The sequence below is a fragment of the Serinus canaria genome, chromosome Z (assembly GCF_022539315.1).
Source record: "Serinus canaria isolate serCan28SL12 chromosome Z, serCan2020, whole genome shotgun sequence".
Lineage (NCBI taxonomy): Eukaryota > Metazoa > Chordata > Aves > Passeriformes > Fringillidae > Serinus > Serinus canaria.
Window position 1 is genome coordinate 28765644 of NC_066343.1, and position 13823 is coordinate 28779466.

Here is a 13823-nt window from a genome sequence, read left to right on the forward strand (position 1 = left end):
ACCTTAGGAGACTAGTAAGGTGACAGTCACTTAAATCTTTACACAAGACATACTTGGTTTAAGTGTGAGTTCAAGCCCTGCTCTCATTTCCATTAGTTTGAATGACATAGAAGCATTTTGGTGGTACGTTGACTTTGTGAGAAGACAGTGTTTGGCACTTGACTGTGTCATTGTGCTGGTAATATTTCCCTGCCTAGCTTCAGCTTGAGTGCAGCACATGGTGTCTTGCATAAGCTGCTCTGATGGCATGATGATGACTGTCACTGGTAAGTGTCTGAGAACCTGTCTGGGGAACCTAGCACTTCCCAAAGCAATTCTATACACAATGTGCAGTGAGGAAACAGCTGTTTTGTTCTGCAATGTTGGAATATGACTGTCTTCCTCAAAGTGAGTCTTAATGAGAATTAGCATTCTGAGTCTAAAAGTAGGGATGGTATTTTCTGACTTTTTTAATACTTCCACATAGCATCTACTTTTTGCAAAGATTGAAGATGGAAGGAGCTCTGTTAGGTGGCTCTCTAAACTCTGCTTTGTTCTGCTTTGTGTTTGTTAGGACAGAGTACAGTGAGTGACCCTTCTGTTAAGTTTGGAGCTGTGGGAGGAAATGGCTTTAAAGCAGCTGTAGAAACACCATTCCTGGATAAAACCTACAGGTAATATAGCTGTAATAATACAGCTGGAGAGGGGAGAAGAGGGTTGTACCTGACTGGATGCTTTAGAGGTCACTGCTCTTACCACTTTTCTCAAGATTTTCAAGAGGCTATCAGATAACGTGGTTTCATTTTGTGGACACTGTGCCTGCAACTAGGATTTTGAAAAGCCCTACTGAGGTCTCAGTCTGGGAGAACCAGTGACTTTAAATGACAGCAGTGAGATATCTTCCTGTGCCTTCCTGTGCCTGGTACACAAAGGAATGATGGTGCAGTGCCCAGGACCATGATCATATCACACAAGCAAAGCTGCGTGCATGGACAGAGACAGTGATGGGGGTAAAAATCCCACCATGCTCCCTGTTTGTTCCTAGTTGGCATGGAAGCAGTACTACATAGGGAAAACAGATGGAGCTTCCTAGGTCTCATCCTTTATCTCCAGCTCAGCTTGTGGCAGGATTCATGCTTTGGGTATTGGTGTTTCTGCACTGGAGCCCTCCCAGCCATGTTGTATATTTAAAAAGCCAGGGTGTGCTTAGGAAGTCCTCTGCCTCTTTAGTGAGGTGGCCTATTGAAATCAGGTTCTATTTGTGTCCCAACCTCTCCTATTTTGTGACAGAGTTGATGTGAGCAGCAGCAGCAATGAAGTGATGAATCCTCTGGGTCTCCGATTTCTCACCTGGCTGCCAGATGACAGCTTCTTGGTTGTTGGTCAAGGTCAGCATGCTGCTCAGTCTGTCCTTCATCATCTGACTGCAGTGCCTCACGTGGCTGGAGCTGAAGAAGAGTGCCTAAATTTATGGTACTAGAGATGTGTCAGTTTTGTCTGAAATCTGAGAACGCTTGCTGTACAGTGCCTAGTCTCTCACTAGCCTGGAAGCCATGGGTTAAGGAATTTGGCTCTCTTCTGACAGGAGAACCAAACAGCTCATGAAGCTGCCTACTGGTCAGCACTTGTCTGTAGTTGTGATGCCTGCATCCAGCCTGGCAAGGGTGCATGCTAAACATGCTTGTATCAGTACAGGATAGCCCTGCTCCTCAGAATTCGGGGCCCTTGGGGGAGAGGGGATGGCACATGACACTGAATTCCTCCAATACTTTGCCCACCATTATCAAGGTCTAGGAGGGGACCAGTAGCCATCAAAATTGCTGTCCTCCTCCTTTTCCTCCTCCTCATCTGCTGGTCTTTGTGGGGTCAGTTGAGCTAAAACCAGACACAAAAAAAGGCCACCTGGGGTGCAGAAATACGGTTCCCAAAGAGATAGGGAGAGCTGCTTTTTGTGGCACTCACCCAGCAATGACAGAATGGTTTACATGTGAACTGTAGAACAGAAAAAGAGGGGTGTGTTTGCAGAGTGCTGCAGTGCAGACAGTGACCAGCACAGTTAGGCAGATGCCTGTTGGCTGGAGTTGCTAATGCTCTGCGGTGCCACTGTCAGCTGACATAGGTGTGAGAAGACTGCAGAAGTTCCTTACATGAACAAAATATGTCCATGCTGGAGATGTGCATCTTTTCATCTGGCTAAAAGAAAGGCAGGAACAAGGTATCTGCTCTTAAGTGTGTCTGCTGTGACTGACCTTCTGTATGTCCTCTGTCTTGCATCAGGTTGTCAGTGCCTGTAGATGGAGAAGTGATCAGCCTGTACTGCAGCCCAGTGACCAAAACTGTGGCTCTGCAGCTGACTGATAGGCGCATCCTAAAATACCTGTGGGGTAAGCTGGGCCCTCTTAAAGTACCTGTTCTTAGGGGTAGTTGTTACATATTTCTTAAAATGTTTACTGAGATGATTTGACTTCCAGGGACTTGAGTGACACTTGCTGTGTAGTTGGTGCTGCTTTTATATTTCCTCTCCTCCCAGAAAAGGGCAGAAATTAGTGATTTGTGTCAGAATTCAATTAAAGGTAACTTCATGTATATACACATGCATATGTTAACACAAATATGCACATACAAAGTTCAGTGCTGACTGACTGCCCCATTCATAGATCTCTCTCATTCCACAGTGGAATAAAGGCACTACTGAGCCCCTGGAAGTTACCACCTTTTTGTCCACTGTCATGGATTTCTGTGCCACCATTCCTCCCCTCTTTCAGATGGTGTAGCTTATTCCCGGTTCTGGTTTTCTTAAGATACATATCATGTGGTTTTAATGTCTGAGTTTTTGTTTGGCTGGAAAACAATGAGATCTTCTTTGCTCCTTAGAGGCTTCTACTCCAGTCCTTGAGCCCTGGCGGAGTAGCAGTAGCTCTAATGTTCAGTTCCCCTCCTGTTGTGTGCAGACTTCCATCACAAGGATCAGTGGTGAAGTAAGTAAGACTGCAAGCAGAATAAATTCCCTACTCAGTCATTCTCTGTGCCAGAAGTACACCATGGTCTTCTGCCCAGGGCCCAGTGATACTTGTTCATGATGTTCTTCATAAGGTCCTTTGCAAAGCTGAAAGCTTATCTTCCCTTGCCTTCTGGAGCATTTCTGGTAGATTGCAGTTAACATCCGTTCTACGAATACAACAAATAATTTAATTAGTAAGTGAGAAAATTCAGATTGAGAATTTCTAGCGTTTACTGCCACACTCTTTTTGAAAGGAATGTTTTGCTTCGTTTTATTTGAACTTAACCTATTAGCAAATACGGCTGCACTGAGTTACTGCAGATGTCCTGCTACTGCTTTTTTCTGTTGGAGATAGTTTCTTGATAGTTACAGCAGCTTAAAGAATGACTGGCTGTTTTGCTGGTATTTCAGGGGTGTCCTTCCTTCAGTGTGCATCCAGCTGTAGGAAGCTGCTTTGCTCAGCTCTGTAGTGGAGCTTTTCCTCTGGTATCCTAGACCAAGTGCTGCTGAATAGAAGAGCCTAGATTTCTAGCCTCACTTCTGCTTCCATTTTACGACTATGCAGTCACAGGGTAGGCCAAGGTGGATTCTCAGCCAGCAGTGTTTAAAGATGTTCAAGTTTAAGTCCTCCTGGAAGAGAGGTGGGATGACTTGCTGTCTGGCTTCTCTAAGTAATTTGCCTGAGGTATTTGTTACCTAATTGTAAGGTATCCAGTGCTTGTCAGTGTTGTGAAAGACTGGAGATTGTGATAGCTCATAGTTGTCATTATTTTAATTACAGGAAGTGATCTTGGGCCTCACGGATCGATGCCGTTTTTTTGTTAATAATATTGAGGTACAGAGCTTTTGCCCCTCATTTCCTGCCCTTTTCCTCTGCCAAAGGCAGCTTCCATATCCTGGTCTAAATTGTGATAAACTTCATTTTTTCACAGGTTGCTTCTAACATCACATCATTTGCAACATGCAGTGAGTTTTTGTTGGTGACAACCAACTCGCACACCTGTCAGTGCTTCTGTTTGAAGAACTTGTCAGTGAAGGGTAAATATCAGCACTGGCTGCCTGTTGCTAGCTTGTAGCATTTGTCTTGGAAACACAAGATGTGTACCCATTTTTCACATCCAAACCTGTTGTATTTGGGTTCCTCAAAGGAAGTGTTAAAGAGATGAGAGTAAGAGAGCTGCTTTCAGCAATCTACCAGAGAGCAAAGAGCTCAGGGAACTAACTGTATACCAGGTGTTTTTCACAGGGAAGAGAATTTGTGCTGTAATTGACTCTTACGCTGTTTCCAACAGCCTAGCCCTGCATTCTTCTTCCCTCCATGTTCAAAAGAAGTCTGTGTGCTATTTGAGGGTGTGTGGTAGGGAGGGGATCACTGTAGAAAGAGTTTCTGGTGGTGTCTGGCTTTGAGAAGTGTGATGACTTTGGTAAAGGCAGGACAACAATTTATTGGTCCTTTTACACCCTTCAGTGCTATTCTTATCTTGTCTGTTGAGCTTTGTCATCCTGTTGTGCAGAAAACACAGCTCTGCTTTGTGTACAGGTTCAGCAGAGATCAGCACTCTGCAAGGTCTCATCCTGTCAGGAATTGTTGAAGATTGCTTTTGTACTGGAGGCTTGGTTAGTCCAGTACAGCCTTGCCTGGCTCCTACAGTATAGGAGGTCCTAAATGGGGCACTGTGCTGCATGTGCCATGTATGCTGATAAATGTTGTCTTCAGCCCTCCAGGCTAGCCTGAGCAGTGCTGCTGCACCAAGCAGTGAGACCCTGCGGAAGGTGGAGCGAGGTTCACGTATTGTCACCGTCGTTCCCCAGGATACAAAGGTGGTGCTGCAGGTCAGTGCTCTGCCCATGTCTGCTGACATGTGCTATCAGGATGTGCAGGAGTCTGTCACAGTGGGCACCTTTTCAACCTTCAAACAGTGTGTGCAGTGCTACAAAGCTGATGCCCTGCAGTGCTGCAGCATAGCACCTCACACCTGCCTGGCTGGATGCAGATGGATTTTGAGCATGCCTTTGGGAATTAGGTTCAGTAGAGGCAGATAGGTATGTGCAGAACTGGGAAGGACTATTCAAGTTCCTAATGGCTGAGGTAGTGTAGTGCTACATATTGTGGCCTCTCACCGTGAATTTCAAGACTGACTTCCTAATATTTACTAGCAGCCCTCCATTAACCTTGGCACTTAGTTTTTTGCTGAGCTTACTCTTCATAACTGCCAGAGATTCACAGAATGGAGAAGGATGTAATTTGAGAGACACTTTTGGAGGTGTGGAGCTCAACACCCTCCTCAGAGCAGGACTAACATGAAAACTTGATCAGGTTGCTCTGGGTCATGCCTGGTTGGGTAGAGTCCAGCCTTCTGAGGAAGGAATGTTTCTGGACTGAGAGAGTGTTCCGGTATTTTTCTACAGTTTTTGAAATTGCATGTCCTCTGAAGTGAGCAACCAGGTCCATGCACTTGCAAGTAGCAGGCAGGCCTAAGAAACTGGCCAGTCCTTCCTTTCCCCATAAGGTAGGCAGAGTAAAGTAAGTATTTGTGTGGATCTTGTGTTATAGATGCCAAGAGGAAATCTGGAGACCATTCACCACCGTGCTCTGGTTCTTGCCCAGATTCGGAAGTGGCTAGACAGGTAAATGGTGCTGGTGTATTCTTGTCTTCCCTTCTCCAGTCTGAGCTGTTAGAGGCTGACTGACCTGGGAAAGAGAGGGACGCTAAACTCGGGAATTGACCTTGTAAGAGGGAGCAAAACTGTTTCTAGGGTGACCACCTAGAAGTCTAGCTTTCAGCCATGCCAGGTACTTCTCCCTTCACCACTGAAGGCTAAAAATTGTGTGGGTGGGAGAAATCTTCATCTACATGTGCTGAAATTGTGTGGGTGGGAGAAATCTTCGTTGCTCCATTCTCCAGACATCTCAATCACTTTAGGACTAAGCTGGCTGTTTTCCATTTTTTACCGAGTTAATTTACATTGAAATTTTCTGAAAAGAAAATTGATACAAAATATAACATTGTTTTAATCAAAATAAAAATAATCTAAGTTCTGTATTGCTTCATCAGCCTTGGGAGCTGGTGTGTCCCACTGCAAGGGTCAGCAATGAACTGTATTGACCTTGCACATTTTTCTGGAAGGCTGTCTACACAGCTTATTGTGTAGGCTGTTCTCATCCCACTGGTTCTGTTCTCTGCTCTAGTCAGTTGCCTTTGTTTGCATCTCATCCACTAAGTAAACTCTCCTGCTTGACTCATTCTTCCAGGCTTATGTTCAGGGAAGCTTTTCAGTGTATGAGGAAGCTGCGAATCAACCTCAATCTTCTCTACGACCACAATCCCAAGGCAAGTCTGCCCAGCTCTCTTGTGCTATTTGCCATACTAATCTAGCCTGGAATCCACTGAGCAGTGCTCAAAAGTGTAGATGGTACTGCTTTCATCAGTGATGGCTGTTCTGCACTGCAGCATCATCATACACACAGATCCAATTTAGCATTTCCTTCATCCTGTACTTCCAGACAAGGTCTCTGAATTTATTCTTATACTTGATGTACATGTTCTTACTGTTCAGAATATCAGTGATAATACTCTTGTTCATTTCAGGCATTTCTGGAAAACACAGAAACCTTTATCAGGCAAATAGATTCTGTGAACTATATCAACTTGTTTTTCACAGAACTGAAGTAAGTATAAGTCTGCAAATGGAAGTATGCATGTAATCGGTTGTGGTGCATTATTTTGTCAAAATATTGGCAACTCTTCAGTGTGGGTGCAAGGAATCAGAAATCTGGCATGTTGAGTCATAACGGCTTGAGTAGGCTCAGTAGTTTCAGGGATAGCATGTCTTGTTGGAAATTCCCATTTGCAGGCATCCATTAGATTTTTGTGGCAAGTAATTAGTACATTATCTGAGTGCTTTGACTTCTCTGCTGGTTCGCTGTAGAGCAGTAAATGAGAACAAAGAAAGTTTTGTTCTCTCATAAAGAGGAGCAAGGTGGCAGTGCATATCTAGTCTGAGGCCAAGATACTTGCTTGAATCCTCAAACCAAGTCCCCTGACTTCTTTCTTGAAGGCTCAGTGATGAGGCTTTACAGTGATGGTAGTTTCAGGACTTCTCAAGCTTGCTAAAGTCGATAATTGTGTAGAAACTGGGCTATCACTAGGTGTTTGGTTTGGTTTTCAGTCTTGACCTGACCAGAAATAATAGCAAATGGCTTACTTTTCTGAATTGTTCAGTGGATATATCCATAGTGGATTTAGTGAAAGACAGCTGTTATCTTTTAAATCTTGTCTTCTGGTTTTTTGGTGCTACTGAAGTAATTGTTTGACCAGTTTTAGGGGATTTCTTTTGATGCCTGTCTTGGCTGACAATCAGTTTGGACTGACAGAGATTTTTGGAGAACTTCCATTAGTGTGGCAGTTAATGAGTAGTTATGTTCTGCAAGCATTTGAGTTCCTCAACCTGATTGTCTTTGTTCTGGGCTATGTGGCAGACGGTGCTCCTATTAACATTACCTGTTTTTATGCAGAGATGAAGATTTCACCAAGAGCATGTACCCCTCTCTGAATGGTAGCAGTAACAGCCAGCCACACCAGCATCCTGATCAGAAAAAAGTAAACCTCATATGTGACGTGATGAGAGTTGCCATGGAACACATTGACCCTCAAAAGTGAGCACTTTCTTGCTGTAGGTGAAGGAGCCATTAGAGAGATTTCTAGTAAGTGATTGGCAGGAAGTAAAGCTGTCCTTGACATCAGTTATTTGGCCCTAGGTTCTCTGAGGTGACCTTGTGCTCCACAAAATCAACTATACCATGCCTTGGTTCTGCTGAGCATGCTGTCCTGGAAACATCTAATAATTCCACAGATAGCATGCCAACATTTTACTATTAAATAAAATAATATAATTAAAATAATAGATTCAGAATGTTTATAAAGGTTCAGGAGATACACTCAATTTAGGATCAGTCTGTGGGAATGGAGATATGAGCAAGATTTTCATCTTGGTGAGTTGCTGACTGTTTAAAGCAGCTGGCCCTTTGGAAAGATATCAGCTGTTCCATTTGACACTGAATTACTTTGTAAATTATCAGCTCCATTTTCCTGATTGATTACCTTTTTGGTAACCATCCTCCTTGGACAAATCAACACCAGACAAAGATAAAAACTGGGAAAATAGGATAATAACAGTGCCTGCTGAAATGGTGCTAAACTGTTGACAGTCTAATGTTAAACAGTGGAGAGGGGTGCGACCCGTGGTGTGCAGCTGCTGAGCCCTGAGAATTTAGACACTTTCTAGCAAACTGTTTCAGAAAACAAAGTGTTTGCTTGGCTGGAAAAGCTAGTTTGAAACAGAGCTTCAGTGAGATGTATGGAAATATAAATAACACCCTAGAAAGCTGTCCTTTTCTAGAGAGAGTTCCTTCATCATGCTTTCTGCCATGGTAAAGGAAGCTCATTCTACTCGAAACACACCTCCAGCTTCGTGACATGTTTGGGAAGACATGCTGAGTAGAAGAACCTTTCTGGTCTATTCTCTTCTTTTCCTATGTTTGCTGCCTTCCTCTAGGAGAATCAAAGCGCCTGAGCAGTTTTCATTTTTATTTTTTTTTACTAAGACTAAACTAGAACTTACACAAACTGTGCTAAAGAAGGGATAGGCTGTGTTTCTGCCTTCTCACTTTCTCATTCACTTCTTCCCTTTTCTTCAGATATTGCCTATCAATACTGACAGCACATGTGAAGAAAAGTCCTCCAGAACTGGAAATTGCTCTCCAGAAGGTTCATGATCTTCGAGGTTTTGTATCAGAAACTCAAAAGTTTTGAAAATGGGTGGTTTGCAGGAGCTTTATGTTATGGAAACTTCTCTGTCCAACCAAAACTGTTAAAGGGGAAACTTCCCCATCTGAGACCATCCCGGAGCCTGGCAGACTGGCAGTCACATTTGCTCTGCCTGAGCGCTGGGACCACCCCCTACAGCTACATCCCCCACACTCACATTCAGACCAGGATTCCTTACCAGCTCCACCTCAGGTTTCCCACAGCAGAGTCTCAGGTATCCTGATCCGTAATATAATTTAGTCTCAGTGCAATAACTAAGTAACAAAATAGCAGCTCCAACTAGTGCCTCTGAGGAGGGGCCCTGAGCAAAGGAACCCCTGGGCCTGTAAGAACTTTTTTACCTTCGCAGTCTATCCCTGCAAAAATCTGGCAGTCTTCAGCTCCTCTTGTGTCTCAGTGTCTCACAGGTCTCTGTCCCCTTTGTTAGGCAAGGGGTTGGCAGTTCAGACTGGAGCTCTCACCCCCCAGAGCTCAACCTGCAGCTCCCAGCACAGCTGTACCCTGAGATACTGCACTAGATGTTTTCCTCAACACTTAGATCATTAGCATGGTTCACTGAGAAAATTATTTTAAGGTTGCTGTTCATGGAGCAAGCAAAAAACCAGAAATGGAATTGAAACCAGTGTGTGTTAGGTACAGCAGCATATCAGCTAAGATAGGCTGCTGTACAGGCCCTCAGCTCACCCTTTTGACTAGGTCTGCTGGCACTTACCCCAGAGTTGGACCTGTTTTCACTTTCCAGTTGGAGCTCTAGTTCTCCCAGCATGGAATAGGAAGTTCCTATTCTGGATTCTGGTATCCCAAACTAGCAAACTTTGCCATTATTCTGTGCTGAACCTTTGAGTTCATCACAGTTGCACACTCACTGCTATGCTGGGGATGGCCCTTGAAGTTGCCCAGAAAAGGAAAGTAACTCTTCTGCAAGACAGAGCAAGCTGTTAGTCTGATGGCCCATCTCTGATGTCAAGGTTGTGCTTGATGATGCATCCTTTCCTCACAGCCGGGCTCCAGTGCTGGTGGTGTAACAGGTCATATGCTGCTTTATCTTGTTGCAGAAAGCATTACGCCAGATGTTCAAGCTGTGAGTGCAGAAGAAGCACTAAAGTACCTGCTTTTCCTTGTGGATGTCAATGAATTGTATGATTATTCCTTGGGGACGTATGATTTTGATTTGGTCGTCATGGTGGCAGAAAAGTCTCAAAAGGTCTTGGCTCATAGTTCCACCTAAGGAACTTATTTTTCTACTTTCTCAAAAGTTCTTTGTAGTCTGCTGATTAGCCTGCATATTTTCTTAGTAATGACTCTCTACCCAGGCAGGATTCCAGTTGCCCTGTGTGTGTTTGGGATGATGCTGGGTAAATGTCATGTCTCTGCATCCTTTGGTTCATGAGCACAGCTTTGGAAATTTGTGTTCAAGGTGAAACAGTGCTCTTCTAGAGCAGCAGAGCAAAGTAGCTCTGGGGAAGGGAGGGATTGAAGTTTTGTGACTGTATGCCTTTCATTCTCAGTTCTGCACTTTTTTTTCCTGCTTATTTAGTGGTTCCCATGATAATAGCATGTGTCTTCATGTAGGTTTAATGTGAAATCTCTGAACTGAAATGCCCATCTGCATCTTCAGAGTTTCCTAATATTACAACAAATTCTGCTGCCCATCAGTTAGGACACCCTATTCATGTTAACAGGTTTTATTACCTTTGGTGTGGGGAAGTTGATCAGCTTTATTGCTGCAAATTTATACATTATCATAGATAATAGAAAACAACATTTGATATGACACATAGGCTTGAATTTTAAATGTTGTCAGCCTTTAGATACTGCTGAAGTCCATGTGGGAGCCTGGTAATTCAAGTTAGTAATTTCTGGCAAGAGTATATGCACAAATTGATTAAGACAGCTTACATTTGGGGGAAAAAAAAAGCCTTTTTTAGTGTATTGTCACATTTTTTCAAATATGGAGCTGTCTGTTTGTGAAGATAAAATAAGGATTTTAGCAGATAACCTCAATTGCCATTTTTATTGTTCTTTGCAGGACCCAAAAGAATACTTGCCCTTCTTAAATACCCTCCGGAAGATGGAAACCAATTATCAGCGATATACAATAGACAGACACTTGAAGAGATACACAAAAGCTCTCGGCCACCTCAGCAAATGTGGTAGGTTTCCTAAGGAGGATTTCTGCAGTGTAACATGTCCATTTTGGAGATCCTTTGAGGGAAATAGCTAAAGAAAGAGAAGGATTGCATAAGATTATCTTCCTGTCTGTAATGGGTGGTGAACTTCTGCTACTTGCTTTTTGTGCTGTAGCTTGGTGCAGGAAGAAAGATATGTTTACTCCTCTGTGGTCATGAAGCACATGAAGTCTTGTGTTGTTCATGTTCAAGTGAATTGTGCCTGGTTAATATCTCTGGCAAAACCTCAAGGAAGTGTACGCTTTGATTTTACAGTAGTAGAATGGGTGATCTTCCACCCAGGCACCTCTGGGTTGATTCTTCATGTTGTGAACCCAGACTGTCTGGGAGCCAGGAGGACCATGTACTTCCTCTTTAATTTTTACCAAAAGTAAATTATTTCTGCAGGTCCTGAACACTTCTCTGAATTTCTGAACTTGGTGAAGGATCAGAATCTGTATTCGGAGGCCTTGAAGCTGTACCCCTCTAGCACTCAGGAGTACAAGGTGGGTAGGCTCGTGACAGTGCAGTGTCAAAGGTTTATATTCCCTTATGGATGTGTTTGGATCCTCAGCACCTTGCATGAAGGCAGGAATGAAACTGCAGCTGCATGTATTCAAGGTCTGTAGGTCATTGCTCTTCCAGTGTTGTCTGAGACCCTCTTCTGAGATAACAGCTGGAATGACTCTCAGCACTGTGCTTCTTGGTCATCAACCATTGTTGCTCCTTTGATCCTGTGACTCAGCACCTGGAAGTCCTGTTTCTTCTGCTGTACTATCTTGTAGTGTGCTGAATAACCTCATAACCTCAGGAAGACTTCTCCCTGTTTTGACCTCTATGTGGCTTGCAGATTGTGTGGGGATTTGTTATCCTTAAGTTACTCTGAAAAGTGCTGAAGAACTTGGACTTTTAGATGTGAACTTTTAGATGTGCTGTTTCCTAGTACACAGTGTCCCTTATTGGTTTCAGTGTTACTGAAGAACTTCATCTTGTCCAAGGCTGAGATAAAATGTAAATACATTTAATATAAGCTAATGTAGATACTGTAAATAAACAACACACAAGCCTTTGTACCAGGAGGAGTTCAGTCAGAGGGAAAATAGAGAAAATTGGTCTATTTGCAGCACAATGAAAGCAGAAAGGAGTCTTTATTCATGAGGGAGATCTGTTTCTGAATGACTCCTTGGGAGTAATTTATTATTCCCCCTGTATCCTTCCAGTGAAATCCACTTGCCCCTTTTTCATGGAGATAGTGAGTTTTGAGTAGACTGTGCCCTGTACTGCGCTTGCGTGTTCCCTTGTGCCAGTGTTTGTTTCCTAAAGTAGGTTGGTTCAGAGAGACATTCTAACAAAAACTGCTCATGTGGGTGGGGAGGAAGGGTCTGGTTTCCTGTAGTATCTAGTTTATCCAGCATTTTATTTGGAGAATCAGGTGCCTCCCTGTGTCACTTGCTGTAACTCTGTGAAGCGTCTCCATGTGCTGATCATCAGCCCTTGGCTTGATATAGTTTGAAACGAGGTAGAAACTTCATGCCTAGAAATTTCTTGAAGAAGCTGGGTAGGAGGCTTTTTGTTGGTGAGCCCTTAATTTTTACTAATGGAGGACTGACCTTTTTTTTTTTTTTTTGTCCCTGTTTTTCAGGATATCAGTGATGCATATGGGGAGTACTTGATTCAGAAGCAGCTCTATGAACAGGCTGCATTGATATTTGCTCGTGCTGGCATCTTTGCAAAAGCACTTGATGCTTTTCAGAGCAGTGGCAGCTGGCAACAAGCCCTGTGCATGGCATCACAGCTTGGTTACACAAAGGATAAGCTGTCCAGCCTGGCACAGAGCATGGCAGGTAGGCCTTGACGAGATGTAAATGTGCCGAGCAGAGTGGCTGCTGTTATTTATGGTTCACTTCAATTTTTCCTAAAATTCAATGAAAGCTTCATTATTCAGAAGCACTTTTCTTAAATGAGAACAAAGATCCCATGTTTCCCCAAGGTCTGTGCATTTGCACATGATCTTTGTTTCTCAAAGGAACCAAAAGATGCTGAAGCTGAATTGTTAGGCAACACAGGAGCTGCCAAGCAAACTGTGCCCTTGGCTGGCCAGTGCTGACTGCTTCTTGCATTGTTCCCTTGCAGCTGGTTGCCAGGCTGCTCTTCCAAATTGCCTCATTAGTTAACCCCAAGGAAAAGACATGCCCTGAAGTGTCTGAGGTAACTGAGGCCTCTAGACATTAACTGGTGCAAGTGCTGTGCCTGTTCACCAACCTGAAAGGCCATTGGATAATTTGGAGCTGCATCTTGTTTTCTCCTTGAAGCCAACTAGCAGCTAGGACCAGCTGGTACATAAAGCTGTGTCTTGTCCTAAGGGGAAGAAGGTAGCTGGTCACAGAATTTGTACTCACTAACACATGTCAGACATGAGGTGTGTTGTGCACCTGCTGGACCTATATTTCAGCAAGAGAATGAAGCATCATTACTCAGAAGCAGAGTTTTTGAAGGGCCACTTAACACAGAGGGAGTATGGCTTCTGGAAGTCTAGTCTTCCAGAGTCAGATACTCCAGTATTTGCTTTTTATGTCACTTAATGTGATTTAAACCCTTCATGCCTTTAATACTTTTTTTATGGTAATCTTTTTTAATTACATCTGTAATTTAGCAATTGAGTACATGTGTAAGCAGATAGAAAGTGTCTCAGTGAGTGTGATTTTTCCTCAGCTTTGTAGTTTTCTGGCACAAAATCTAGCTGTTTCTGAAAAGCTGAAACTCCACTTTTTCTTGTAGGAAAACTAGTTGAACAGAGAAAGTATGCAGAGGCAGCCATACTCCTGGAGCAGTACGCTCAGGTAATGT

At 43.5% G+C, this 13823-nt stretch overlaps 1 protein-coding gene across 2 annotated transcripts in view; it reads left to right on the forward strand.

Moving 5' to 3' along the window:
* ELP1 (elongator acetyltransferase complex subunit 1) overlaps nucleotides 1-13823 on the forward strand; it is a 31217-nt gene that overhangs the window by 10554 nt on the left and 6840 nt on the right. For both annotated transcript variants that reach the window (XM_030236900.2, XM_009096793.4), the window contains exons 12-28: nucleotides 554-653; nucleotides 1270-1452; nucleotides 2257-2363; nucleotides 2854-2957; nucleotides 3762-3815; nucleotides 3913-4018; nucleotides 4698-4813; nucleotides 5535-5608; nucleotides 6234-6312; nucleotides 6571-6650; nucleotides 7497-7637; nucleotides 8679-8764; nucleotides 9864-10012; nucleotides 10838-10961; nucleotides 11385-11482; nucleotides 12619-12820; nucleotides 13755-13816. In XM_030236900.2, coding sequence (XP_030092760.1) covers nucleotides 554-653; nucleotides 1270-1452; nucleotides 2257-2363; nucleotides 2854-2957; nucleotides 3762-3815; nucleotides 3913-4018; nucleotides 4698-4813; nucleotides 5535-5608; nucleotides 6234-6312; nucleotides 6571-6650; nucleotides 7497-7637; nucleotides 8679-8764; nucleotides 9864-10012; nucleotides 10838-10961; nucleotides 11385-11482; nucleotides 12619-12820; nucleotides 13755-13816 — 1865 coding nt within the window. The remainder of the gene's footprint in view (nucleotides 1-553; nucleotides 654-1269; nucleotides 1453-2256; nucleotides 2364-2853; nucleotides 2958-3761; nucleotides 3816-3912; nucleotides 4019-4697; nucleotides 4814-5534; nucleotides 5609-6233; nucleotides 6313-6570; nucleotides 6651-7496; nucleotides 7638-8678; nucleotides 8765-9863; nucleotides 10013-10837; nucleotides 10962-11384; nucleotides 11483-12618; nucleotides 12821-13754; nucleotides 13817-13823) is intronic.